This window comes from Oryza glaberrima, chromosome 8 (assembly GCF_000147395.1).
Source record: "Oryza glaberrima chromosome 8, OglaRS2, whole genome shotgun sequence".
In the NCBI taxonomy this organism is placed as follows: Eukaryota; Viridiplantae; Streptophyta; class Magnoliopsida; order Poales; family Poaceae; genus Oryza; species Oryza glaberrima.
Window position 1 is genome coordinate 18,554,910 of NC_068333.1, and position 25,948 is coordinate 18,580,857.

General features: G+C 42.2%; 3 protein-coding genes and 1 long non-coding RNA gene across 5 annotated transcripts; 3 read left to right on the forward strand and 1 right to left on the reverse strand.

The window, feature by feature from the left end:
• Positions 1–1,009: 1,009 nt before the first annotated feature.
• On the forward strand, positions 1,010–10,606 carry LOC127781976 (probable glucomannan 4-beta-mannosyltransferase 11). 2 transcript variants are annotated; one of them, XM_052309051.1, is made up of 10 exons: positions 1,019–1,623; positions 1,832–1,931; positions 2,047–2,145; positions 7,709–7,961; positions 8,118–8,228; positions 8,717–8,853; positions 8,951–9,064; positions 9,155–9,354; positions 9,440–9,688; positions 9,898–10,605. In XM_052309051.1, the coding sequence occupies exons 2-10, from the start codon at positions 1,893–1,895 to the stop codon at positions 10,052–10,054; spliced, it is 1,359 nt and encodes a 452-aa protein (XP_052165011.1). In that variant the 5' UTR covers positions 1,019–1,623; positions 1,832–1,892; the 3' UTR covers positions 10,055–10,605. The 2 variants fall into 2 exon arrangements, with proteins under 2 accessions (XP_052165009.1, XP_052165011.1); XM_052309049.1 differs by having other exon boundaries at positions 1,010–1,931; positions 9,898–10,606.
• A 452-nt stretch (positions 10,607–11,058) lies between these two features.
• On the forward strand, positions 11,059–13,666 carry LOC127783096 (uncharacterized). Its single transcript, XM_052310357.1, has 4 exons — positions 11,059–11,090; positions 11,176–11,450; positions 11,770–11,892; positions 12,996–13,666. Exons 1-4 carry the CDS (start codon positions 11,059–11,061, stop codon positions 13,007–13,009), a joined length of 444 nt encoding a protein of 147 aa, XP_052166317.1. The 3' UTR covers positions 13,010–13,666.
• Positions 13,667–14,182: 516 nt separating this feature from the next.
• LOC127782440 (myb-related protein 2-like) lies at positions 14,183–15,958 on the reverse strand. Its single transcript, XM_052309626.1, has 4 exons — positions 15,492–15,958; positions 15,313–15,389; positions 14,941–15,189; positions 14,183–14,823 (listed from the first exon to the last, which is right to left on the reverse strand). The coding sequence occupies exons 1-4, from the start codon at positions 15,628–15,630 to the stop codon at positions 14,404–14,406; spliced, it is 885 nt and encodes a 294-aa protein (XP_052165586.1). The 5' UTR covers positions 15,631–15,958; the 3' UTR covers positions 14,183–14,403.
• Positions 15,959–16,246: 288 nt separating this feature from the next.
• Positions 16,247–20,710, forward strand: LOC127782441 (uncharacterized). Its single transcript, XR_008019176.1, has 4 exons — positions 16,247–17,783; positions 18,342–18,468; positions 18,671–18,735; positions 18,815–20,710. It is a non-coding gene; the product is annotated as an uncharacterized LOC127782441 (long non-coding RNA).
• The last annotated feature ends 5,238 nt before the right edge of the window (positions 20,711–25,948 follow it).

Consider the following 25,948-nt stretch of genomic DNA (forward strand, 5'->3'; position numbering starts at 1 on the left):
AAAAGGAATCTGTCTAGAAGGTGGCGCTTCTACCTCCTTGGGTCACCACGGCTCCCCAGTCGCTGTGGTGTCCTTGTGAAAGAGGAGAGAGCCCTACCGCCACCATCCTCGCGGCCGGCCAACTTTGCCCATGGGCCATTTGGGTGGCAGCAAAGCAAAGCAGGAAGAGGAGGAGGAAGAAGGAGGAGCAACAGCGGTATTCATTCAGTCACTGCCCGCATCGCTCTAGGGAGGGATCTACACGGAGAGTTTTCAAGTTTGTTATATTGACTATAGTTGGCCGTAAAAGGACACTTCCGGCCTCATCTTTTCGCTTAGGCTTATGCTTATCAGCAATCTTAAATTTAAATTTGATTTTAGAGTTTTTTCATTGAAGTTTATTTTTTAGACTTTACTTTTAGATCGATAAGAATAAGTTTATCCACAAATTATTTTTCGTTTGTAAATATACCGTTAAGCCAAACGATAAGGCCGTTCAAAACCGTGCCAATCATACTTGTAAGTACCGTCGCGTTTTCATTGACTCCGTTCATAACGCAAAAGTCACGAAAAATTCATTTGGGTTACCAAATCGTTATGACCCGAAAGAACAACGCTTACACATTTTCTAGCCACAAAAAAAAAAATCTGTTTCAGTGAGAACAGTTGTATAGTCTTGAACATACCATCACCCATGACTTTCTTCTTCTTTTTTTTCCTTTCTTAAAAGTAAACATATAAGTCTACACCATGTACTGACCAAATTAAGGCTAAAGCCTCCAAGTCAATGTATTTACCCAGTGACAAGCCCATGTGGACATACACCGTATTACATTGCTACACTAATATACAGAAGATGATGCTTGAGATGCAAGCACACATCTGACCACATGGCTGGCTTCTGGATGCAGACAAGCACTGGATCTGCTGATTCACACTCACACAGACACACATAACCCCAATGCCATCTCATCTCACATCTCATCTCATCTCACTTCTTTTTTTCTACACCAATAATACACACCAAGTGGCCCCTAGAACCCTCACCACTCCTTGCCTACTACTACCACTTCACAACTCATCACTCCCCCAAAAATCAACCTCATGCCCTTACATCTATATATACACTATGATAATATGCCCATGAATCTCACCAACCACACACATTGCCAATAACTACTAGACATTAGCTGAGATTAATCACATTCTAGATCTTGACTAATGACTATATATATATTTCTCCACCATTAGTGGCAAGAAAACAATTTAGCTAGCTTAACCAAGCTGGCCAAGATGATCAATGTGATTATAGTAACCTCACTACACCACATGCATGCAGCTATAGCAAATTAAGAGAGTGTAGGAGTGAAACTCTCCTCTTCTTCCTTGGAGTGTCCCAATCATTTCTTATGCTTCTTGTGTGTGCCATGTGCCTCCATTCCTACCTATATAATCCTCTCTCGCCATTGTACTGCTCCCACCTAGCTTAGCTCGCCAGTGGCATCGCCGGCGTGGCACACTAGCTAGAGCTAGATCCAATCGGCCGGCGGCGAGCGATGTCGTCGTCCGGCGGCGGTGGGGTGGCGGAGGAGGTGGCGAGGCTGTGGGGGGAGCTGCCGGTGCGGGTGGACTGGGCGGCGGTGGCGGCGCAATGGGCGGCGGCGGCGGCGGCGGCGAGGGCGGCGGTGGTGGTGCCCGCCGTGCGGGCGCTGGTCGCCGTGTCGCTCGCCATGACGGTGATGATCCTCGCCGAGAAGCTGTTCGTCGCCGCCGTCTGCCTCGCCGTGCGCGCGTTCCGCCTCAGGCCCGACCGCCGCTACAAGTGGCTCCCCATCGGCGCCGCCGCCGCCGCCGCCGCCTCCAGCGAGGACGACGAGGAGTCCGGCCTTGTCGCCGCCGCCGCCGCGTTCCCCATGGTGCTCGTCCAGATCCCCATGTTCAACGAGCGCGAGGTGAGTCATCCACGACGAGGAATTGAGCATGATGATTAGTGATGGTGATTAGCAAGTAGAGGAGTAGTAATTAAGTTGGATTAATTAACCGTGGGTGATTAATGGGTGGATGAAGGTGTACAAGCTGTCGATCGGGGCGGCGTGCTCGCTGGACTGGCCGTCCGACCGCGTCGTCATACAGGTGCTCGACGACTCCACTGACCTCGTTGTAAAGGTAACCAAATTAATTCCATTTTTATTCCCCTCTCTTTTTAATTAATTTCCGTCTCTTTTCAGCTGCAATTTTTTCCAAACCTCAAATTCGTTCATAAACAAATTAACTATATATATATATATATATATATATAGGCAATTCAACAAATGCATGTGAAGGCTACTTACTCTAGGCCTTTTTTTAGCTTCCATTTCTGTTCTTATTATAGTTTTTAACTTCTGTGGCCGCCGGCAACTCGTTGTCGCTGAGCTTGCTGTTTGCACGTTTTTACCCATTGTCGCTTCTCGTCTCCCCGTGTGCCACGCTGGCGCTCGCCGGCTGCTGACCTGGCCGTTTCATCCGTCCGCGACAACAACGACGGAGCGGTCAAAATGTTAAATTCACCGCGTCACCACCATCCCTGCCACGTAACGACACATCGGCGCGGTGACTGACAGGTGGGTCACACGTTGCCCGTCGCGATGATGGCTACAAGGGGTGAGATGATGAGATGGCGGGGGTACGGTGGTATTAGTGGCACGGCGTGCGGATGAGTCAGCAAAGTGTTTTCTGACAAGGTGGGGGCCAGTTTGTGTTGCCAGGGTGGCACAGGCCCACCCCGGGTGGTGGGGCCCATTACCAGTAAGCAGAGGAGTGCATTTGCATGTGCCGATTCATCAGAGGGGTTCAGAATATTGTCTCTGAGACCGATCCATCCGTAGATCGAACTGGACAAGAAAAAATAATTAGAGAGAGCGAATGAACACTGTAGCTTCACACGACAACGGGTAGTGATGAGCTAGTGTGTAGATATATAGAAATTCTGCGTACGTGATCGAGTCGCTGTCAGTCGTCGTCGTTAGCGTCCCTCCACAGAATGACACAAAATCAATCAAAATCGATCGATCGCCATCGATTCCCATTACCGTCCCCCTGCAGCTGATGCCTCCTGCTTTTGTCGGCCGGCCGCCGTGAAGCACGCCGCGCCGCACGGTGGTCCTGCGGTCCGCCCCTCTCGCCGGCGGCGGCGGCGGCGGAGGATCTGATGCTGGCCCGGCAAGCCCTGAGTAAACCGGCAATGCCAAGGTGTGCGTGCATCAAGCAACAGATTAATATGGGCTTCGATTATTTGATATCTTGACCCACTTTTATTTACTCAAATGATTCTACATGTCATTCTCACAAGTATTAATTAAAGAAATTAGTCAACGCAAAAAAATGTTAAATTATCAAATTTCTATCATATAGTAGCATATACAGGTAATAAGTTGATACCCGTACTGGGCATTACTAGATAAAAATAATATTAGTATTTGAGTTCATATTTGGCTATAGTCTGAGTTCATATTTATAGTTGGAAGTCCGTTTTTTTAAACGGATAAAAGTAGGTATGTATGCTACTGCACGCGGCTGTGGTTGCTGATACGCCGAACAACTTATGATGATGATACATCAGCCTCAGGTTGCTGCGTGCCAATCAGGATCCTGTTCTCGGTGCTCTGGACCCACATATCAGTCACTCACTCAACGCAACTTTTTTTTAAAAAAACTTACATTTTATAAAGCGATAATGATAGAAGTAGGGCGAGCTTAAGTAAAAGCAGCTTTTACACTTCATCAAAGAAGAGTGCTCATTGTCGTCGCTGGTGAGCTAAAAAGGCTTAGCAGGGACAAGCGTTTGTTAATTCCTGTCTCCACCAATGGCCTCATGAGGTCATGATCCACATGCGGCCATTGTTTAACCGCACAAAGATACACAAACTAGTAGCAAATTAACTAGCAATTGTATTAGTAGAATAGTAGTAGATCAGAGCAGAGAGAGAGAGAGAGAGAGAGATCTATTGTCCTGGAGGAGGCTGGAGCCATGTGAGCAAACGTTTCAGTGTTCTTCTTCTTCTTCTTCTTCTTTTTAACGCAAACGTTGGAGAGATTGACCCCCGTTGTAAATTAATTGGCTTACCTGGTCAGCAGCCTTTTTGCCTGAAATACCGTACTGTAATTCAGTGGTGGCCCATTGGAGTCTTCTTTCCTAATCGCTTTGCTTAGTTGGTCCCCGTCTCGTTTAATAACATTTATACCTCTCTATTGTGTACTCCTGCCTATTAGTACCTTTCGTCAACGCCGCCTACTTCACCCACAGAGTACTTCCTCCGTCCCATTTCAAGCGCTGGCATGAGTATCTTTGTCCAACTTTAATCGTACATCTTATTTAAAATATTTTTATAATTATTACTTCTATTGTTATTAGGTGATAAAACATTAATAGTACTTTATGTATGAATTATGTTTTTTATCTTTTAAAAAGATTTTAAATAAAATGGACGATTAAATAGGACGGACAGAGTAGTATTTACCTCTCATAATAATTAACTTCAGATCACCGCGTCAACCATGTGCACTTGCTAAGAGGACGAAATTACAGACAGGCAAGGTCGGAGGTACATGCCAGGTCTTCTTCCTTGCAGGGGCGTATTTAGCGTATTTAGGATTTTAATATGTGGATGGTCCAACTTACATAACTTTTATAAATATCATAAATATAATAAGATAATACATAATAGAAGTATAAATTGGTTAAAATTGCATCGTAATGTAGTATTAATAAGATTTTTTTTCTCTTCCCAATAATTTTTTCACATACATATATTTTTCTTGAGCTAGGTTTCTTTTTGTGGTCGGGTCCATCCTTTGGATACGCCAGTGCTTCTATAGAAGTAAGGAAATTCAAACAAATTTTACTGGAACTGAACTACCTGCATGTTGCACATCTTTCCTGTACTCCGGCCTGAACCGAACATATACATATACTGAGGATGTGTTTAGATCTAAACTTTCAACTTTTCTATCAGATCAACCTATCATACACACACAATTTTTCAGTCACATCGTACCAATTTTAACCCAAACTTTTAACTTTGGAAGGAAATAAACATAACCTAATTATGAATGCTCCTACTACACGTTGCAAATGCCAATCATCGAGGGCATCTATGGCTTTCCCTGTGAGTTCCGGCAGTCCCAGTGTAAGCCACCCGTGCCGTCCCGGATTCTCTCCCATTACTACACCACAGCTAGCTCACCTAGCAAAAACCTTGCTCTTCCTCACACGGTCACCATGCTCGTGAGACCCATCCTTGCTGTTGCAGTTTGTTTTTATCCTTTGAACAGTGGATATGAGTGGACACTCCATGAAGAAAGCAATAGTTGTTATTACTCCCTCCGTTTCAAAATATTTGACACATTTGACTTTTTAGCACATGTTTGACCGTTGTCTTATTCAAAAAAATTTTGTGAAATATGTAAAACTATATGTGTACATGAAAGTATATTTAACAATGAATCAAATGATATGAAAAGAATAAATAATTACTTAAATTTTTTGAATAAGACGAATGGTAAAACACGTGCTAAAAAATCAACGGTGTCAAACATTTTGAAACGGAGGGAGTATATGGTAAGCTCCATTGCCAAGTGCCAACTTGCCACTGCCAGATCTCGCATCTTATTTTTTCGCTTATACTTATAAGTTAAAATTTAAATTTTAAAACTTTTAAACTTGATTTTGTAGGTTTTTATCGTGATTTATTTTATGGTATTTACTTTTGTATCCGCTAAAGATATATAAAAATTTTGTCTATAAATTATTTCTTTATCTGTGCGGTACGAATAAGGATGAACCAAACTACGACCGCTCACATGGCAGGAAGTAGCAACTGATTTTTTTTCTTTCTTTCTTTGACGAGATGCTTCACCTTCACTGCTTGTCCGCATCGATTTAAATGCTCTCGCCGTGGAACCCACGAACTTATCTTTGTTCTTGATGCTGACATGGAATTATCTTGTTTTGAGAGAGAGGGCTGGTCTGAACGCCTGATGGATGGAATCTCGGTGCTGAGTGGACATGAATGAATGATGGAATCTGTCGGAAATTAGTTCAGGAGATCAGGGTGCGTTTAGTTCACGCGAAAATTAGAAGTTTAATTGAAATTGGAACGATATGATGGAAAAGCTAGAAGTTTACGTGTGTATGAATGTTTTGATGTGATGAAAAATTTAGAAGCTTTTAAAAAAATTGGGAACTAAACCAGGCCTTAGTTCTATTGAAATTCACGTCAAATTCATTTTAAAAGAAACCTAAATCTCTTAATTTGTGAAAAAAAAGAGTAAAGACCATCACCGATCCCTAAACTTGTACCGTTGTGTCATCGCGGTCCCTAAACTCGTAAATCGACCGTTCAGGTACTCAAACTTGTTCAACTGTGTTATCCTCGTCCCTAAAATTGCAGATCACTCGTTTAAATTCTCCAACTTGTTCAGTTATGTCACCTCGGTCCCTAAACTTAGATTTGAATATCATCTGGGTCAAATAGGACGGTCTAAAGACTTTATATTTAAAAATAATTCATAACTTTTTTCATGTGAACTCTAATAAAGACAAACTTTATATCAAACTTGTAGCCCTTGACGCGATATACAACTTTATAGTTGATTCTTTTTTTATTTTAAGTCATTTTTTTGTCCCAAAATATAATTTTAAAATTAAAATTTCAAAATCTATAAACATGCAACAATATTTTGGGACCCTAAACAGTTTTAATTCAAAAACTTATCAGCTACAAAGTTGTAGGTCACGTCGAGGACTATAATTTTGATATAAAGTTTGTCTTCATTAGAGTTCACATGAAAAAGTTATGAATTATTTTTGATATAAAGTTTTTAGACCGTCCTGCTTAGGGACCGGGGTGACACAACTGAACAAGTTGGAGGACCTAAACGAGTGATCTGCAAGTTTAGAGACCGGGATGACACAGTCGAACAAGTTTGAGGACCTGAACGGTCGATTTGCAAGTTTAGGGACCGGGATGACACAGCGGTACAAGTTTAGGGACCGGTGATGGACTTTACTAAAAAAAACTAAAAAACAATTCGGGTGTTCTAGATGGGCCTTAGTGGGTTCTCTTTGGGCCGGCCCCTGCATTTCTGTATACTGGGCCTAGATTTAGGACGTCACCGATAAGGTCATCTTCCAAGACAAAACTCCGGCGAGGGCTGTGCCGGGAAGGGGCCCGGCGGCGGCGGCGGCGGCGGAGGAGGAGGAGGAAGCGGCGGTGATGCGAGGGAGGAGGTGGAGGGGGATATCTTCGTGGAGGAATGCGCCCTCTCGGCGCCTCGTGGATCGGAGGTATCGCAGATTTGCTTTAGTGGGATTAGGTTTTGCCTTATGCTGTTTGGTACGATTTGGTAGTAGTTGGTATGAGACAGATTCGTTCTCTTTTTAGAAGAAAAGATTTGATGTTTTAGGAGTATAATGTAATTGGGCTACATGTGTGTAATTTTTCTGTTGGTATGACTGATTTTTATTGCTGATTAATCTGGCAAATTCATTTTTTAGGATATCTCCAGTAGAATTATCAGATCTACTAGTAGTTTGGTAATTAAAGTGAGATTGGCCACTTGAATGGTGGTAGTGCAAAGGCCAGCTTAAAGTTCAGAGTGCTCGCATTGAGACTAGTTTGATCATTCTATCGGTGAATAGTATATTAGTATGAACACATTCCCCATTGTTTTCTATTTCGGTTTTCAGGATTTGGTGGAGAAGGAGTGCCAGAAATGGCAGGGCAAAGGCGTGAACATCAAGTACGAGGTCAGAGGGAACAGGAAGGGTTACAAAGCCGGCGCGCTCAAGGAAGGGTTGAAGCACGACTACGTGAAAGAGTGCGAGTACATTGCCATGTTCGATGCCGACTTCCAGCCCGAGTCTGATTTCCTCCTTAGGACCGTTCCATTCCTCGTGCACAACTCGGAGATCGCCCTTGTTCAGACTCGCTGGAAATTTGGTCAGTAGCCAGTGCATATGCATTATTTTTGCTGTACTCAGCACTCACTATAGTTTAGCAAATAACAATGATGTTGTGCAATAGCTTAATTTATTTTTCCTTTTGCAGGGTGTGATAGCTTAAACTGATCTGACTATCTTCATGTTGTGTATGCAGTTAACGCTAATGAGTGCCTGTTGACAAGGTTCCAAGAAATGTCGTTGGACTACCACTTTAAGTACGAACAAGAGGCTGGGTCTTCGGTGTACTCGTTTTTCGGCTTCAATGGTACAGCCTGTTGATCATGTATATACTAGTTAGAAGCTCGTCCATTTCCTGTAGATGAGAAATATGCATCATACACATGCTAATATTATTTTAGACAAATTAATGTGTGTTTCCTTTCATTGAGTACACCTTTTGCTTTAGTTACAAGAAGCACCCAACAAGTTCTTTATAATTCTAATTGTAAAATTAGCTTTTAGACTACATTTCTATGTGACAATTTGGTGACCACAACCCATGATAAATTTGCATTCTAGAGTTCAAATAATAAAATAATATCAATACATGGAAGAACCAATGTGTAATATTTTAAATAACTTCATGGAGCACTTGGTAAAAAATTGAGTGCGGAATTGGTGCCTTGGTGGGGTTGTAGATTCACTGTCACCACCATTGCGTTCTTTAAAAGTACAGATAGGTCACCCAAACATCCAGATTTGCACATTATTTAGTAACTGTTGGGCTTAAAAAACAATATTTTCACCTTTCAGGGACTGCTGGTGTCTGGAGAATTGCAGCAATTGACGATGCTGGGGGCTGGAAGGACCGGACAACTGTGGAGGACATGGACCTTGCGGTTCGTGCAACATTGCAGGGATGGAAATTCGTATATGTTGGTGATGTCAAAGTATGCCTATGCTCCTTTACTTGATTAATGGAAATTAGGTATCTTGACAATCAACAGACATAATGATCCACTGAATACTATGATGTTTTGTGGTTAGGTCAAGAGCGAGCTACCAAGCACATTCAAGGCATACCGGTTTCAGCAGCACAGATGGTCATGTGGACCAGCAAATCTGTTCAAGAAAATGATGGTAGAGATTTTAGAAAACAAGGTTTGTGTTTTGACTAGGCTATCTACTACCTTTGGTAAATGGATCGCATCTTCTTATTGGCTTACATGCTTACCCTTTTTCCCTGTGTAGAAAGTGTCATTTTGGAACAAAATCCACCTTTGGTACGATTTCTTCTTTGTTGGGAAGATTGCTGCTCACACAGTGACATTCATCTACTACTGCTTTGTGATCCCGGTGTCCGTTTGGTTGCCTGAAATCGAAATTCCTCTCTGGGGGGTTGTCTATGTTCCTACAGTCATCACCCTCTGCAAGGCTGTTGGAACACCCAGGTAACTAGCATCCCAATATTCAAGTTTCAGAATGACAGTGCTAATGTTGCTTTCAGTTAACACCTGTTTTTTTTCTCTGTTTCAGTTCATTTCATCTTGTGATCCTCTGGGTCCTATTCGAGAATGTCATGTCATTGCACCGGATAAAGGCGGCAGTAACTGGTATTTTGGAGGCTGGCCGAGTCAATGAGTGGGTTGTCACCGAGAAGTTGGGAGACGCCAACAAGACAAAGCCAGACACCAATGGATCAGATGCTGTGAAAGTGATTGATGTGGAGCTAACAACGCCTCTAATACCAAAGCTCAAGAAGAGACGAACGAGATTCTGGGACAAGTAAGCAAAGTTTATTTTCAGAACTTTCAGAGTTAATACAATATTATACATTTGAAGTACTAAATACAATTCTTTGCCAACCTATGAGAATGCACATAATTCAAAGGAGACAAACGCTCTTTTTTTTTTGGGAGAGGGGGTTGGGGGGGGGGGTATATTTAACTGCCTTTTTTTTTTGCTAATGTTGATACATGTCTTCTTTATATCAGGTACCACTATTCAGAAATTTTTGTTGGCATCTGCATAATTCTGTCTGGTTTCTACGATGTGCTTTATGCAAAGAAGGGATACTACATATTCCTCTTCATTCAAGGCCTAGCTTTCCTCATTGTCGGTTTTGATTATATCGGCGTGTGCCCTCCTTGAGCAGAATAAGGTAGTCATTGATGGAACTGACATGCAGAATTACGAGAAATCATGTGCAAATGAAGCTGCTCTCCTGCACATATCAAGTTCGGAACAAAATTCAACACGGATCATTCTTCTCGTCAGTCTTGGTCAGATTTGATCCAATCATTCTTTGCTGCCAAAAAGGGCGTGGAAATAACACCGTCATTCTTTCAACAATCATAGTATTTACTGAAGCATCATGATAAAAAGTAGTGCAAAAGCATTCGATTCAGATCCTGTAAAGAAGCTGGAATAACAGAGTTGTAAATGAAATAGCGTGCTCTGCCAATTACTATAGACTCCAAATTAATTAGCCTACCAAATTTTGCCAATGTACTGATGTAGTTTATTCAGGCTGCAATACATGGCCCTCAGTCTATAATCTGGTGTAGTAGGCTAAAACTTGTAAATGTACATTGTTTCTGAACTCGAATAATTCTGTCAAAAAGTTTAGACAGATCTTGAAATGAATAAAGTACAGAATGTAAGCATTGCCTCTGAAGTCTTATGTGTATTTTTCAAAAAAAAGCTCCTAATCTCGGACGAGCAATCGACGCATGGATTTGTGTTATAGTAACTAGGACACAACTTTTATACTCCGTTCTAAAATACAAGCATTTTTAGCATAGTTACAAGCCAAAAATTTTAACTTTGATCATTAATAGTAAAAAAGTAAAAAGATTAATCATGTAAAATTGATGTGACTAGATTTATCATTAAATAAACTATCATAATATGTAACTCTTTTTATTTAAAACATCTTACTTTTGTAGATATTGTTGGTTAAAGTAGTATCTCGGAGACCATGTCAGGATCCAAAAATGCTTATATTTTGAGCAGAGGGAGTATATGCTTCTAGTTTTAGCGGTCCAAAAGGTAAGATTGAGCGAAGGAAACGAAAAGGGAAACCTAAATTACGTTCTAAAATCCAAATTTTTGTTTGCGACTTAAAAGCCGCAACTCAAACAAACAGGCATGTCATGGGCTTTATAAGCCCAACAAGGCCCGCTTTGTACACTATACCGCAAAGTCTACCTTTGGTCATAGGCCCAGAAGCCCAATAAGTCCTATTAGGCCCAACAGAATCTCGTTCTCAGAACTGCGCCGCCGCCGCGCGGATCACCGTGCTCGCCGCCGCCGACTTCCGGCCGTCCCCCGAATCCCCCTCCGGCGTCCCCGGCTGCTCGCCCTCGTCCCAGCCCCAACCCCAAGCCTGACGTAAGCTCGTCAACGCCGGCGAGCGCTGCGGCGGGCGTCCACGGGCGATTGCGGAGGCCGGCGGATGGGAGGACAGGACGGCCGTGGAAGCGGTGGATTCGGGCTGCGGCGTCGGCGTCGGCGTCGGAGGGGAGTTCTAGCCTTGCCAATGCAGGTAACTTTTCAAGGCAGATTGCTTCCAGTTGGGAGGAAACCCCCGTGCTTGTAAGTTTGCATCTGCCATGGTTAATGCGGGAAATTTTTACTGACCTAACACTCGGTGGAGATGCTGAAAATGAGGGGGACGCACTACGCAGATGAGTTCCTGATGATATTCCAATCGGAAATCGAGTGTCAAATTCGCTTTCGCTTCAAATTATGGGTCAAAAAACCGTGTTAATCGGTCACTGTCTCACTGGAGAAATTTCACCAAAATCAAGACTCCGAGCCTTGATTTTGCGTTGCCTGAACTTGCCTGCTCTTTCATGCTGCAGAAGGTGCCCATCTAGAGGAAAGAAATTTTTACGTGAGCTACCCATTTCTTCCTGGTGCTGAGGATTATCATGCACGCGGTCACCTTCTTTGTGGTGGATTACTCTTTTCAATGCACACCAAAGGTGAGGAATTGCTGAGCAACATTGCTTTCCGACAGTTATTCTTTCACATTCGTACAGTTTTAGGTGATGCTTGGTGATTAGTACTTCCCTTTCGTGGAAGCTCGCGATGCGCTTTTCAGTTAAAGTTGCTGTGAATCCAGCATAGGGGGGATGATGACATCCTTTTCTTTGGTCAAGGAATGTTGGGGGTATAGTAATTTTCGTGCTATTTTCCCTCGGCATCAGCATTTCATAGTTCACACGTTAAGCCAACATATTCTTGAGTGGGTTTCCTATATGGCAGGGCATGCCACATGATTTCCTCTTGCCAATCAATGACAATTCTGAATGATATTGTTCATCGTCCACCTTGTAGGTCCTTCTTTTTTAAAAAAATATTTATTCTTATGTATATGTTCTGGGTGTTGTTTGAGAATGTCATGTCCTAGCACCGTTGTAAAGCTGTCTTCGTTGGCCTCTTCCAAGCAGGAAGGGTCAACGAGTGGGATGCCTTGGCTAATCTGGGAGATAAGATTTGCTCAAGACAAAAACCTGATATTGGCATCTCTAAGAAGTTTTAGCTCGATGCCTGCAAGTGCTTATTAATATTTCATATCTGTTATCTCTTGTCATGCCAATACTTTGTTGGATATATATTAAGGTCAAAGCTATAGGAATCAAGGCCATATGTACCTGTCTGACAGATAAACCTGTTGACATACTGGCCTTGACACTGAAGCCAGATGCTACAAGTAATATTGCCGATCATTGTAAGCATGCATCTCCTAAAATTAGGTGCGACGAATCCATTAACCAATTAAGGCAAGTGCAGGATTCACACGATGCATTTTATTGGAAACCTTACATCCAATGAGGGTGGTGTTTCTTATCCACCAGAAATTTACTAAAATTTCTTATTCCAAAAGGGGCCTGAAAATTCTTGTCTTCATACTCATTTGTTTTTCAAATAAACTTGAAAGAAAGGCCATCGTTTGTGAATGGAGTAAGACAGTAACTGGCTCATCCATACTGGAAAGTAAATGTCTGAAATGTATCAGATGTTATTTAGGACTGGCAGTAGCACAAAGAGAGTGCTATTAATATGCTTTTCTGTTATTTTCCAGGTTCATCATCTTAGAAAATGTTGGTGAGCTCTACCTACCAGGGGATATTCTCTCTGTCTGGAAGGAATGAACAGGAGGTAGGTCAGGTACTGCCTGAGAGACAAACTAGACATTGGTGTGATATACTTCCTTAAAATCACATAAAAATGTATATGATAGTAAAGGAAAACTGAATGCCAATGTGGGCACAGTTTAATCACCCCTGTTAAGAAGGCTGTTATTTTCTTCACTGGTACTCTCTTGCTACGACTATGCATACATGAAGACTAATACTGTTTCATTTACTCATACCCTAAGTATGGATTTTGCTGACATACGTTGGAGCAATCATACTAGCTACTACTAGCCAGGGGGATCAGCCTAGGCTCCTACCTCTTAACATGTTTCTTTCTCATTCATACTATGGTGCCAGCCAAATTTCAACAATGTGGAAGACAAATAACAGTTGTCCAAATTGAGCTTCCCATCTGGCATGAAGAATTGTTGAATTTGAGCCCTTCTTTTTTTATTTAAAGACGTGTGGCTAGTGTCCTCAAACCACTAATTTCATCTGGAGTTGATGAAGGAGCAGACAAAGACATACATAATCTTCAGAAACACAAGGTATGTGCTGTATCTTCGTTAGGAAGTCAAAGAGTAGTTTTAGCAAGTTGCTGCCTTTCAGGTTGTATGTATCTTTAGATTGCACCCCAGTGTTCTCTTATTAGCATCCCTCTTTTTTGTAAAACAATCATTAACATCAATCTTGCTAGAAAATGGAAAATGTAATTGCCTGGCAACTTTGAAAAATGAAGTTTCTTTTGTGTGGTATTTCAGATTTTATTCTGCTCATGCAAATCTATGATGAAAGTCACTTAAGTGATATGCTTTTCTCACTGCAAACTGATTTATTTACTGCTCTTGTTACTAACATATTAACTTCCAATCACTGTAACTAAACTTTGATCCACACTGAGCTCAGCTGTGAAAAATCAACCTTGCTCTTTAAATTACACTGCAAACCAATTCCATCTTTCATGGAAATCCCATTGGTCCCTAAAGCATCATTCACTAGCTGCATAATCCACACTACTACAGTTCTATATATTCTTGCACCTCAAGCATGCCACATGCATCTGCAGCTGGGCCAGCCACCAATTCGAATTCCATTTTTTTTTACAGGTACGTGAAACACAAGAACCAGATGCTTGCATAGCTATATATATATATATAAGTTAAAGTAAAATATATATCATCATAGAATGAGGAGTAGCAGCAGCAGTAGCTGTTGCAGTAGCAGGCAGACATTGCTCAAAAGCCTGGTTGCTTGGCCCCAGCCTTGAAGGCCACCCCACCAATCATCCACTGCAGCAATGCACAGCAGCACATCATCACAGATGCTTCTGCTGCTTCTCTTCCTCCTCTGCCTCTACCTGTTCAGATCAATCTCTGATGAGCTTCCATCCTCTGCTCCTGCATATTCTTCTTCTTGATCTGCCTGGTTGTGCCTTTGCAGGAAGTTGAAGGCCCTCTTGCCCTGCACCGGCTGCTCGACGGTGCAATCGCTGGTGTGGAGCCGCTTGGACCCGGCGGCCTTGCTCTCGGCCTCCGACGACGACGTCGTAGTCACGCAGCTGTCGGTTGTGGCGGATTGGCGGTGGTGCCGCGGCGGGGAGGAGGAGGACATGCACTCGATGTCCACGGCGGAGGCGAGCTCCGAGAGCTCCGCCGTGGCGGCCTCCGGCGAGCTTGCCAGGCTATGGTCGGCCAGGACTTGCTGCGCCCTGCGTAGCACTGACTGCAGGTACCTCCCCTGTGCCTCCATCCTCAGTTGCAGATGCCTCTGGACCTGCCATGGATAATGGATTAATCAAAACTTGCTTGATCACTGATCAGCTAGACGACGACGAGATGACAATTGACAAATGACAACAATCTCTACGAACTCTGAACTTTTTTTTTTTACCTCAATCTGCTCCTGGAGCTTCCTCTGGACTTCCCTCTGCATCTGCACCATGCTCCTGGATGAATCACGGAGAGCTTCTTTAGCATCGCCATCGCTGTCGCCGTCGTAAGCAATGGTGCGCGGCTCATCGGCGGCGCTATCGCCGTCGTGGTCGGCTGGTTGGCGCTCCGACGAGGATGACCGGTCGTTCAGGCTGCCGCTGCCTCCGCCGCCTCCATTGCCGCCGCGGCTCACCGCCTGCCGGTACTTCTGCAGCAGCGGCAGAGAGCTTAACACTGTCAGAAACCAAGAACCGATGCAGACAGAGTTTGCGAGAAGCTGATCGGCTGCCGGAGAGAGCTCGCCGGCGGCGTGACGCACGCACGCACGCACCTGGAGGTGGCTCTTGAGGTGGTACAAGGTGAGCCCCGGCACGGCCATGGCCCTCAGCACGGACTTGGGCGTCGCCCCTGCAATGGCGCCAAGAAACAAAGCCGATCGATCAGCCATGCCCATGATCAATGATGTCAGAGGAGGAAGAAGAAGCAAGAAGGCGCGGGGGTGGGGCTTACTGTCCGCGCCGCCGAGCTCCGCCACGGCGAGGACGAACCGCTCGTGCAGCTGCCCGGTCCACCTGAGCCGCGCCCGGGCAGCGGCGGTGGCGGAGGCGGGGGCCTCACCGGCGTGCTGCTGCTGCTGCTGCGACGACATTTCCAGCGAGCCACCACTGCCCACCCCGGTGCGCGGTATCTCTTCAGGATCGGCGGCCTCTCCAGCATCAGAAGCCTCTGCCGGCGACCGATCACCCTCACCGGAGCCGATCGACGACGACGAAGACGAGCGAACGATGCTGTTTGCTGCTGCTGCTGCTTCGTCGTCCAAGTAGCCGTGTGGCTGGGTGAGTTCTTATAGTGGAAGCTTCAAGCTTGGGGTTGAGCTAAGGTAAGCTAAGCTAAGGTCAGTTGGTTCCTTTCCTTGGACTCCACTACTCAGATATATTCCTCTTCGTCTTCCTCCTGCTTCTGCCTGCCCTGACTGCGTGTGTGTGCAGGGGAATATATGGTGGTGGTGGTGGTGAGGAGGAGGGGGCCAGCCATCTTTTCTCACACAAACACAAGGCATCCATGAACATACATGTCACTGACTGGCCGGCCGGCCGGCTTGGCTAGCCTCCCCATCCTTAATTGTTCCTCCTTTTGCTTTCACTTCTTTGACCTGAAAGGAGGGAGAATCTTTGAGCAGTAGGCAGGCAAAAGCAAAACAGTTCAACTACATACACGCCTTCTCAAAAGGATAGAAATTCGTGCGTGAGAGAGAAAAATAATAAAACTAATAGTAGTAGTAGAAAAGATGGAGAAAGTTTAGGAGAGAGAGAGAGAAGATGTGGCATATATATGTGTGCTGTTTGTGCATTGTTCTCTTGCTGTTTTCTCACACTTCTCAGCTCTCTCCCTTTGCTGGATTCTCAGTGCCCCACCACCACCACCACTATCTCTCTCTCTCTTCAACTATCAGAGCTCCCTAGCCTTAGCTAGGGCGATGCAACTTTCCCCCACACACCAAAATTTGCTTCCAAGTGAAGATTAGATAGATAGACAGACAGACACACAGATATGCTAAGAGTGTGTGTGTTTGTGTGATCCATCTTTTTTCATATCACACTCTTCACTCTTGCTGTATATTGTAAACAAGTAAAACACTGTTAATTGTTAAAAGTAGAGAGCATGAATGAATAAAAAGGGTGACAAGGCCATTCAGAGGAAGCAAAAGGGTTGTTAGATGGGTGAAAGAAAGGAAGAAAAATATCAATCAAAAGGGGAGGTGAGGTGAGGTTAAAAAAAAACGAGGAGAGAAGAGAATAATGGTGGTAACCTTTGCGTTTTCAGAGGACCCCAACAGTATCCTGATGCAATTGGCAAACTGCCTTTGGCTTTTCTGATGATAGGGGAATCAAGGAATCTAATCCAGATCTCAGAGCACGGAAGTAATCGGGACTTAGCTATCGGCATGGATCAAAAGGAACCTTCTGTTAAAAGGCGCCCTCTGTGTGTATGTATCTATATATGCATCTAATATATGTGTGCATGCGTGCGTCTGTGTGGCCAAGATCGCAAGTTACAACAGGAGATGGTCGTATTCTCTCCATTTCATACTCAGACCCTCCTTTCAATCATGATTTCCTTTTTTTCGTAACAATTTCTAGCTATTTGCTGTTATACGAAAATCTCGTAAAATTCCTGCTCTCAATTCTCAACTCTTATGGTGTGCTGCTATTCAGCAGCTGGAATGTGTTTGTATAGTGTTGTTTGTTAAGAAATTGTATGGTCGTTGTAGGGTATTTAGTGAAGCGAGCACTAATAAGTGAGCCTTTTCATGGGATTTGTAGAGCCAAATGATGAGTGGGTCCAATGAAAGGACTCATCAGCTTTCACTGTTTTTAGCATCGCTAGTTTTTCTACCGAGGCTGGCGGTTTGTAATCGAAACACAAATTTGTCTGTACAGTTTTTGTTTTTGAGGACGTCCTTGAGAGTTTTTTTTCCTTGAGTTTTGCAGGGTCAAACATCAAAATCAGGGGAATATGTCTGAAAACCAAGCCAGCCAGAGAGTAGCAGCAGAAGGTGGCATATTCATGCCTGTACTTGTGCATTGGCGTCAAGCCGTCCAATTGCACTAGAGTTTCAGAGATCACACTGTGCTGCTGCAAGCTGAATCATGCAGATGCAGGCCATTGCCAAAAACTCTCATGTTGTTCCCATGACAAGTGGTCGCTGACAAAATGCCTGACCTTGCTTGAATTGCATGCGCAGGTGCAGGCGAAGACGGAGTACCAGGAAAGGAAATTCAGCGACATGTACAGGGACAGGTATGGCTCTTGAACAAGTCTTGCTTGCATGGACAGTTGTTGGATTGATCTCACACTGTTCGATTATTCATCCAAGTTTGGGCCTGTTTAGTTCCCAAACAAAAAAAATTTTACCCTGTCACATCGAATGTTTGGACATATGCATGGAGTATTAAATATAAGAAAAAAACTAATTACACAGATTGTATGTAAATTGCGAGACGAATCTTTTAAGCCTAATTGCTCTATGTTTTGACAATGTGGTGCTACAATAAACATTTGCTAATGACAGATTAATTAGGCTTAATAAATTCGTCTCGCAGTTTGCAGACAAAATCTGTAATTTGTTTTATTATTAGTCTATGTTTAATACTTCGAATGTGTGTCTATATATCTGATGTGACACGCCAAAAATTTTCGTTCGCGAACTAAACATGCCCTTTGTTTGTTTTTCCTTTTGGTTGCATAATAAACAGTTACTACTGCCTGTGAATTACTACTAGTACTTTGTACCATTTGATTCAGTGATTTCATCTGGCCAAGAATATGCCACTGATGATGTCTCAGACTTTTTTTCAGGTCTCTCTGCAAAGATCTGAACCAAGGGCAGCGCATTGTGATCAAGAGAAGGCGCCGGGGTTTGATTGAACAGTTCACTCAGATCAGCAGCGCACGTTTCGCTCTGAAAGCACCGGTCCTTTTCGCGGTTAGTCCCCCCTCCCTCTATCAGTCTCAAGCTCGCTGGCGTTGCTGTCAGCTCCGCAATTAGCTTGAGGACAAGCGTTTTGTCCACTCATCAACCAGATGCTTTGGCCTGCATTGTCTTCCTTGTTGGCTATGCTAGCTTGCAAAGAACATCACCATGTTTATTCCGGCATCTCATGATTGTGTGCCGTTGGCATGAGCAGTGACTTGCATGGGAGGGCAGGCCGCATGTTTGAGACTTGCATGTTTGGTGGTGGTGGCATCTTAGGTGACATCCTAGTGGTTGTCTGAATTTACATCGCGAATATTCATATTCGTATTTCATATTCATGTTCATACTACCACAGAGGATTAAAAGCGCGGGACGAGGCATCGGGCTAAGATACGGGGAATTTTTTTCCCTCCTTTCCTCCGCATCTCCTCTGCCTGCTTTGCTCATGCTGCCTCCGATTGATTTAGCACGAAGAAGAAGGGGAAAAAAAACAAAAGGGCCTGCCAAAAGGCTAGACAGCATTTTGAAAATCAAGAAAGGTTGGCTGGCTTTACTTTAAGCAATCTGATGCAATACCTGCTTAGAAAAATGGCCTCTTTCTCGCGTGTTTTCTTGCTGCTTTAACATATTCCAGGGCAAGGAGGAGGAGGGAGAAAAAAAAAAGCAGATTCTTGAATGATGCTTGGGCTAGGTGAGGTGAGGTGAGGGAGGGAAGAAGCAAGCACTGGCTGCCACAACAAGTCACAGGTCATTTTGGCAAAGGTGAGAGCATCATCAATAATTCTTTCTAAAGAGCTCATCAAAGTCTATCATCTGATTTTTAAAGGTATCAACAAGGAAAGGGGATTGAGAGTGTGTATGTGTTGTGTGGACCCAAGGGAATCGGAAAAGTACTCCGGCAAGATGCCAAGGTAACCCACATGAGGAATTCCTATGCATCTGTCAGTGAAGTAACATGCTTGCCCCCGGGCAGCCACATAATTGCAGCATAATTACCTGGCCATTTGGGGGATTTTGGCTTCCTATTCTTTTACTTTGTTTCGTATCCTTTTCATTATTGTTAATTTTATATTACGGTATGTAAAGTTCGGGATTTGTCGAACCAAATGTCATATTGAGTTGAATGCACGGAGAGCTCATTTTGTTAGGGTAAAAGAAAAATGACAGCGAATAATTAGGACGGTACCGATGCTTCTGTGCTGAAAATTGTTATTCCTTGATTGTTCCTGCTAGGGTTCCTGTGAGCTCTGATGGTTTCACCATGACCTGTCCATGATCAATCCGTGGGAATCTTGCTTTTTTGACTTTTAGAGAGAAATTAAAGGTGTGGTGGCCTCAAGAATTTACTGGTGGTTAATCTTGAAGCATGAATCTTAATGAAGAAATCTTTCCTTCAAAGGAAAGGCTGGGAGGTTGTAAAGCATTTTTATGACCGAATTATCATAAAAATGAAAAATATATTTTCCTACATCGAGAAACTATTGAATTGATATTAGTAGCAACCTCAAATATCATAACTTGCTCATGAAGCTAAGCTGTTGGTTAGGTTCTGAATATACTGAACTTTGCTTTAGAACATATCTCTTCCCACCTCTTCAGATAAGGTAGGCAGGATTCCAATGATCCACAAAAGAAAGGCGTTCGCGGAATATTTCATAGAGATGATAAACCAAAGTTGATCAAAAGAGGAAGATGGAGAAAATAAAGGGGGGTGAGAGTGCATTTGAGTGCTAAGCATTAGCTAAAGAAAAAGCTTATCTTGATCAAACTCCACTGAAGTTTTTACCAGGTCTTATGAACTAAGACCCAGGATGAAAAATGAGACAACCAAATCATGATTGATCGATTGGCATATTGTCGGTGCGTTCTTCTTTCTCTGTGCATCTGACAACCCACAACTTGCAGTGTTCAGAGAACAAGTGACCGGCATATCAACATGCATGCTGTGAATGAAATAATTCACCTCTTAGGATGCTTTTGTTCCCTGAAATGCATGTATCACTTATGAAGATGCTCTTGGAAGAAGAATTTTTTCATGGGCTAATGGTGCATGAAATTGGGTTGAGCCAGCTCTCTTTCAGACAACCAATTCAACCCTTTGCTTGTCAGATATGCACCAATATCTTAGCTTTCCCAGCTGTGATATTCCAGTTTGTAAGATGCCTGGTAAGCAGATTGCGATGGATCGAATCGACACCGGACTCGAACATTATTCGACTGAACATTGACTGTTCATTCGGTTCCAAGTTCAACTTCGAACAAAGTATTACCGTTCCTTTTCAGACGAAAACTGATGATATATTCTTCAGGAAGTTTCAGAACTGGCAAATCTTCAGGAAAAACAGATATGTGCTATCTGCTATGCAATGTTCTGAACACTGCATTTACAGAAGTAAGATTCCTTACATCTATTGACTAATCTCCCCATGCACCTGATCTATCATACTATGCTACATTAAAACATCTGTTGACTAATCTCCATTACCATCTGCAGGATTCCATCAGAGTGATTACATTAGGATAAAAGAAGATGTAGCTTCTTTCAGTTTCCCTTTCTTTCAGACGTCCTTAGACTGAAACTGAACATCAAGCACGCATGAGCACAGGGACACTGAAACCGATAAATCATTCAGGAGGGCAGGAATGCAGCACAGCAAAATCTTTGCTTCAATGCTAAGACTTTGTGAGGATGACTTTAATTTGGAGCACTTGCCTTTAGCTGATGACAAGTATATAGCTATGCTTAGCTCTTGCACAGAAAAGCAAGCATCTCTGCACTGCACCACCCCCCAACTCCAATGTGTCATATGTGCAATAGCCAAGAGATAACTGAGAACAAACTAAAGCAAGGGCATGAGCAAAAGAAGGCAAAGCAATGTGCTTTCCAAAGATGTGAGATTTTGCTTGCGCAAGTGGTATTATTAGAGTCAATCATTTGGTGATAAGACACGAAATGTGGCGACGATAAGCAATGCATATATGTGTAAACGTGGCGCCGTCTCCATTTCACATTTTTTTCCACTCTCACTTTAATTTGCTTAATCACCCAATTTATCAGTACACGTTGCTGGTTTATTGTTTCCTCTCTAAATTTCCTGCAAAATTTCACTGAAACACCTCTTGCAAATTTCCTTAAAAGTGCTACAGCTATACAGTAGTTATATTGCTTTAAGATTTATGATAGCCACGTGTCACAAAGTGAAGCAAGGTTCTTCAGATGACTAAAGGACCCGTTCTTAGCTTACTGGGGGTAACGACCCGATTATTTGTGCTATGCTTCCAAAAAATACGATTTCTTGAAAAAATTCTAAACATCAGGATTACCTAGATTAATTTCTATAAGCTATATGTTAACTTTACAATATATAATATTTGATTCGGCTATAATGTCAGCAGTTCTGAATGGACTCTAAAAAGCCGATGTCATATGTAATTTTCTTCACTAAAGTTTTTCTTTTATAATGGATTAAAACTCGGCCTCTACATGATTTGCTTCACTTTAGTTAGCTAATACTAAATACCAAACCTCCGAGCCAATTTTCTTTCTTAAAAAAACATAATATATAGTACTAAGTACAATTAAAAAGAAAAGCTAAACACAAAATTGATCAGTAGAGTTTCATACCACTGGTTTCAGAAACCTGCGGTTTCCAAACGACGAGAGAGTCGCTGTCAGAAATGAAAAGAGAAAACGGAACAAAACCAACTTTGTCGATCTGAAGGTCATGGGATTACCGACAAGATATGCTCTTTTGGGAGATATGGATTGGGCAATGACGGGGCAAGCACAAAGAGAGTGTGTGTAGCCAACGTACTAACTACGTAGCTAGTGGCTCTCAAGAAGAAAAGAAAAAAAATAAAAGATGAAACAAAATGTTTGTTTAGTGGCGAGTGGAGACTCGTCGATTGGAGTCATTGCAATAGGGAGAGGGAGAAGGAGAACTCAACTAAGACAAGCAAAAAGAAAGAGAGAGAATTATGATCCTCTTGATTCCCCTTTGGTACTAATCACAATATAAACAATTAGTGGATGAAAAGGTTGTTATTATTTGTGTGAAACCTGTTTGGTTTTTTTTTTTTATGTTTAGATCATGGTATGTGTTTTTAATTTTTTTAGTACATACGGTGCCATAAAGTCCTAAAAATTATCACGTTAATCATTGAAAAAAGTCTAAATTAAATTGATAAAGTTGTATATAAAATACAATGACATGTATAAAAAGCATAGTTATATAGCTATATAGTAGGTCCATACAAACCGGTTTTACTAAATACACTAAAGAACTGATCTTTTAACATGGTATTCAAAATCACAAATATCTCGGTTAGATTAAAAATCGGTAATAAAGATGCTTTAGTACCGGTTCTAAAAATCCAAGTCTCTAGAAACATCTTACCAACTAGGACTAAAGATACATATTTAGTACCAGTTGGTAACACCAACCTGGATTAAAGATATTTTTAGTATCAGTACTAAAGATGCCTCCAGTATTAGTTCAAAAGGAAAGCATCTCTATTTAAATTAGATGTGTGTAGTAGGTGGGATGATTACGCACGTGAGGGTTGAGACGAGAGATCTTGAGTTCACATCCCACATTTTTTTTACTTGCTATGTATCTTTAGTACCTGTTTTTTTAACTGTACTAAAGATCGAGGTCTTTAATCCCAAATTGCTCTTCTCAGTTGCTATAACCGGTAGTGAAGAGGTTGTAAACTGGGACTAAAAATCGTTTCCCCTGCAGTGACAGCATTAGGTTAGTTCAATTTTAGGATACAGGGTTGGCTTGTTGTTATCATTTTTTTTGGCTCTACACCAAGCTTCCATTGTAGACAAAATAGTCGAAGTAGTTCTTTGATCTCGAACTTAGCTCTTGGCCTTGGTGATAATTGAATAAAAACCAGTTTCAAGGTCAATTTAAAATAATTTTGGAATAAACACTATCTAGTAAAATAATTGAAAGGTTTTCGGATTAACCTACAAAGGATTTTGTACTCTATAGATAGCTTAAAATGAAAATCGACGAAGATAGATGAACTAAACTAAAATTAGGGTAAAGAAAAGAGTAAAATACAAAATAACAATTCTTACGAGATATACTTGATAGTGCAACGGCAAGAGATGTATGATTTCAACCCCAAAGTCTCATATTCAATCCCCAATATACTCATAACTTTTCTTAAGAAATATTTGGAGGGATGTCTTTTCCTCCAAAATTTTAATTTTTTCTATAACAATTCTTACATATTGAATCGATTGTTTTCAAATGAATTGGCCATAACCATTATAAAAAGGAATGGACTTACAAGAAACAAATTGCCCTGCTGTTCCAATAAAACTACATATGCAAACAGGTTTCGGAAAAACCCAAGCCCAAACAAGCAAACACGAAAAATAATTAAAATCAAGTACACTTGGGGTTGCCGGTCAAAACACTAAAACACTGACTGAATAGTTGGAGTCATTATACCTAGTTATGATTGTGGTTGTCGAGCCACAGCTATAGTCGCAGCTTCTCCAACATTATTCTTCGCCGGAGCTGATCGAATTCGTCAGGAAGCCGCTCTAGCTTGAGCCGTTCATCACTGCCCTGCTGCATCCCCACCGCCGAGAGAAAATTTAGGGGAGATAGGAGGGGTAAGGAAAGGAAGCAGAGAGAGAGAGGGGGGAAGGAATGACATGTGGGCCCACCTTTTTAAATTTTTTTTTGTGATGACTAATGATACGTCAGCCAATACCACCTTCTTCGATATTGTACGAGGAGTCATTACTAGGTTTGACAGTTGGGGGATTCGTTATTCCTGGTTTTACAGTTGAGCAATACGAATCATATCCAACATATAATAAGGGACCCAAAGTGGACTTTTTCCTTTGTGCAACCTCGCAAATGACCATCGAGTCAGAGATGGCAGGTTGATGTGCAACGAGAGGGCTGTGTTCCTGCTTGCGTTGGGCCGTAGCGCCGGCCAGAAGTCCAAACCTTTCCTGGGCCTCCTGGGCTGAACAGGCATATCGGCCCAAAACGATATACCTCCTTATAAATTGGCAAAATTATAAATCGTAGGGAGAACAAAGAATGGCCCTCTTTCACAACACATATTTCCTTTTTCTTCTCATAATCTTGATGAAATTGAACTTACTCCTGTACAAATTCTGCTGCAAATTGAACTTGTCTCATCTTTTCACTTATGCTTATACTTATCAGCCAAAATTTGAATTTTTCGACCTTAAATTTAGAATTGATTTTGAGGTTTTTTTCAATCGAAGTTTATTTTTCAGCCTTTACTTTTAGATCGCTAAGAACATGTATATAAAAGTTTTATTCGCAAATTATTTTCCGTTTGCAAATATGCCGTTTGGCTTATTCCTGGAATAAGCCAATTAAACGATGGAGCCCGTGTGTTTCAAATGATATGTCAAGCAACTAAAAATTTAAACCGTATCTCTCGATCATATCGATTATCAAGCAAAGCAAACCTTATATATAGGTTGTGTGCCGTATATATGGCAAAGTTCGAGGATATAAATTATTTTCGTTATTAAGATTCTATGAGACTATATCTGCTCTAATATGCAGAGTAGCTCCAAGATGGGTATATCCTCTATAGAATATGAGCAACATGACCTCTTGTTAGCAATTTGTTGGCTTATACTAACATGGCAGGTTCCTGTTCGCTGGAAAATTTCCTCTGAATATTATTGAATTAATTTAATCTTGTGAAATTCCTCTGAATTCTTACACTACAGCGTCAGCCAAAAGGTTTATACATGTTGACCTGATGAAATTCTCATGCACCAAGTAAAATCATTGCCTTTGCCTTTTGTCTCACTGCCAACATTTTGAGTCGATCGTACATAGCTTGTCATAATTTTGTAGACAGCAGTGACAGCACTCCATGCATGCAACAAATTGATGATGGCCTTCAACCACTTGATTCAGATCGTGGTTGATCAAACTTAAAGTACATCGGACAAAGCGAGAGAACTAACAAAATTCCTCTTCCGCATGTTATAAATGAAATTTATAGAGACTCCATGAATTGATGAGAATATGCTTCATATATAGATCCCGGTCCCTGCAAAACCCTGACAGAGACAGGAGAATTCACCTGCAGCCATCACACTAGCTAGACCTGATAGAGACGACATCTCATGTGGCTGCACTCACAAAATCAATCATCAAAGCTAGAGCAGGGTACAGCCAGACACACTGAATGTGTTAGTAGATCAGCTGGAAATGAATTAATAGTGGCGGCCTTCAAACTAGCCTGCAACGACCTAGTAGTAGTAGTTTGGGTTTCCCTTACCGTAGTGCGGGAGGTACGATAAGTATGATTACCACCGTGGCAAACCGTAAAAAACGGTATAAAATTTATCAAAAAATTAGATTATTTTTTAAATTTATTTGAATTTAATAGGACTACTGTGGTTTTACCTTTATCGTACCCTAGCAGTAAGCATGATTACTGCTATAACCACGTGGTTACCATC

Excerpts from the sequence above, each read along its gene's own strand:
- LOC127781976 (XM_052309049.1), top strand. The coding sequence starts at position 1,536 with ATGTCGTCGTCCGGCGGCGGTGGGGTGGCGGAGGAGGTGGCGAGGCTG. Across the intron at positions 2,146-7,708 it reads CCACTGACCTCGTTGTAAAG|GATTTGGTGGAGAAGGAGTG; the intron begins GTAACCAAATTA and ends TTCGGTTTTCAG. Across the intron at positions 9,355-9,439 it reads AAGGCTGTTGGAACACCCAG|TTCATTTCATCTTGTGATCC; the intron begins GTAACTAGCATC and ends TCTCTGTTTCAG.
- LOC127783096 (XM_052310357.1), top strand. The coding sequence starts at position 11,059 with ATGGGCTTTATAAGCCCAACAAGGCCCGCTTT. Across the intron at positions 11,091-11,175 it reads AGCCCAACAAGGCCCGCTTT|AACTGCGCCGCCGCCGCGCG; the intron begins GTACACTATACC and ends TCTCGTTCTCAG. Across the intron at positions 11,451-11,769 it reads TTCTAGCCTTGCCAATGCAG|AAGGTGCCCATCTAGAGGAA; the intron begins GTAACTTTTCAA and ends TTCATGCTGCAG.
- LOC127782440 (XM_052309626.1), bottom strand. The coding sequence starts at position 15,630 with ATGTCGTCGCAGCAGCAGCAGCAGCACGCCGGTGAGGCCCCCGCCTCC. Across the intron at positions 15,390-15,491 it reads GGAGCTCGGCGGCGCGGACA|GGGCGACGCCCAAGTCCGTG; the intron begins GTAAGCCCCACC and ends GCGCCATTGCAG. Across the intron at positions 15,190-15,312 it reads ACCTCAAGAGCCACCTCCAG|AAGTACCGGCAGGCGGTGAG; the intron begins GTGCGTGCGTGC and ends CCGCTGCTGCAG.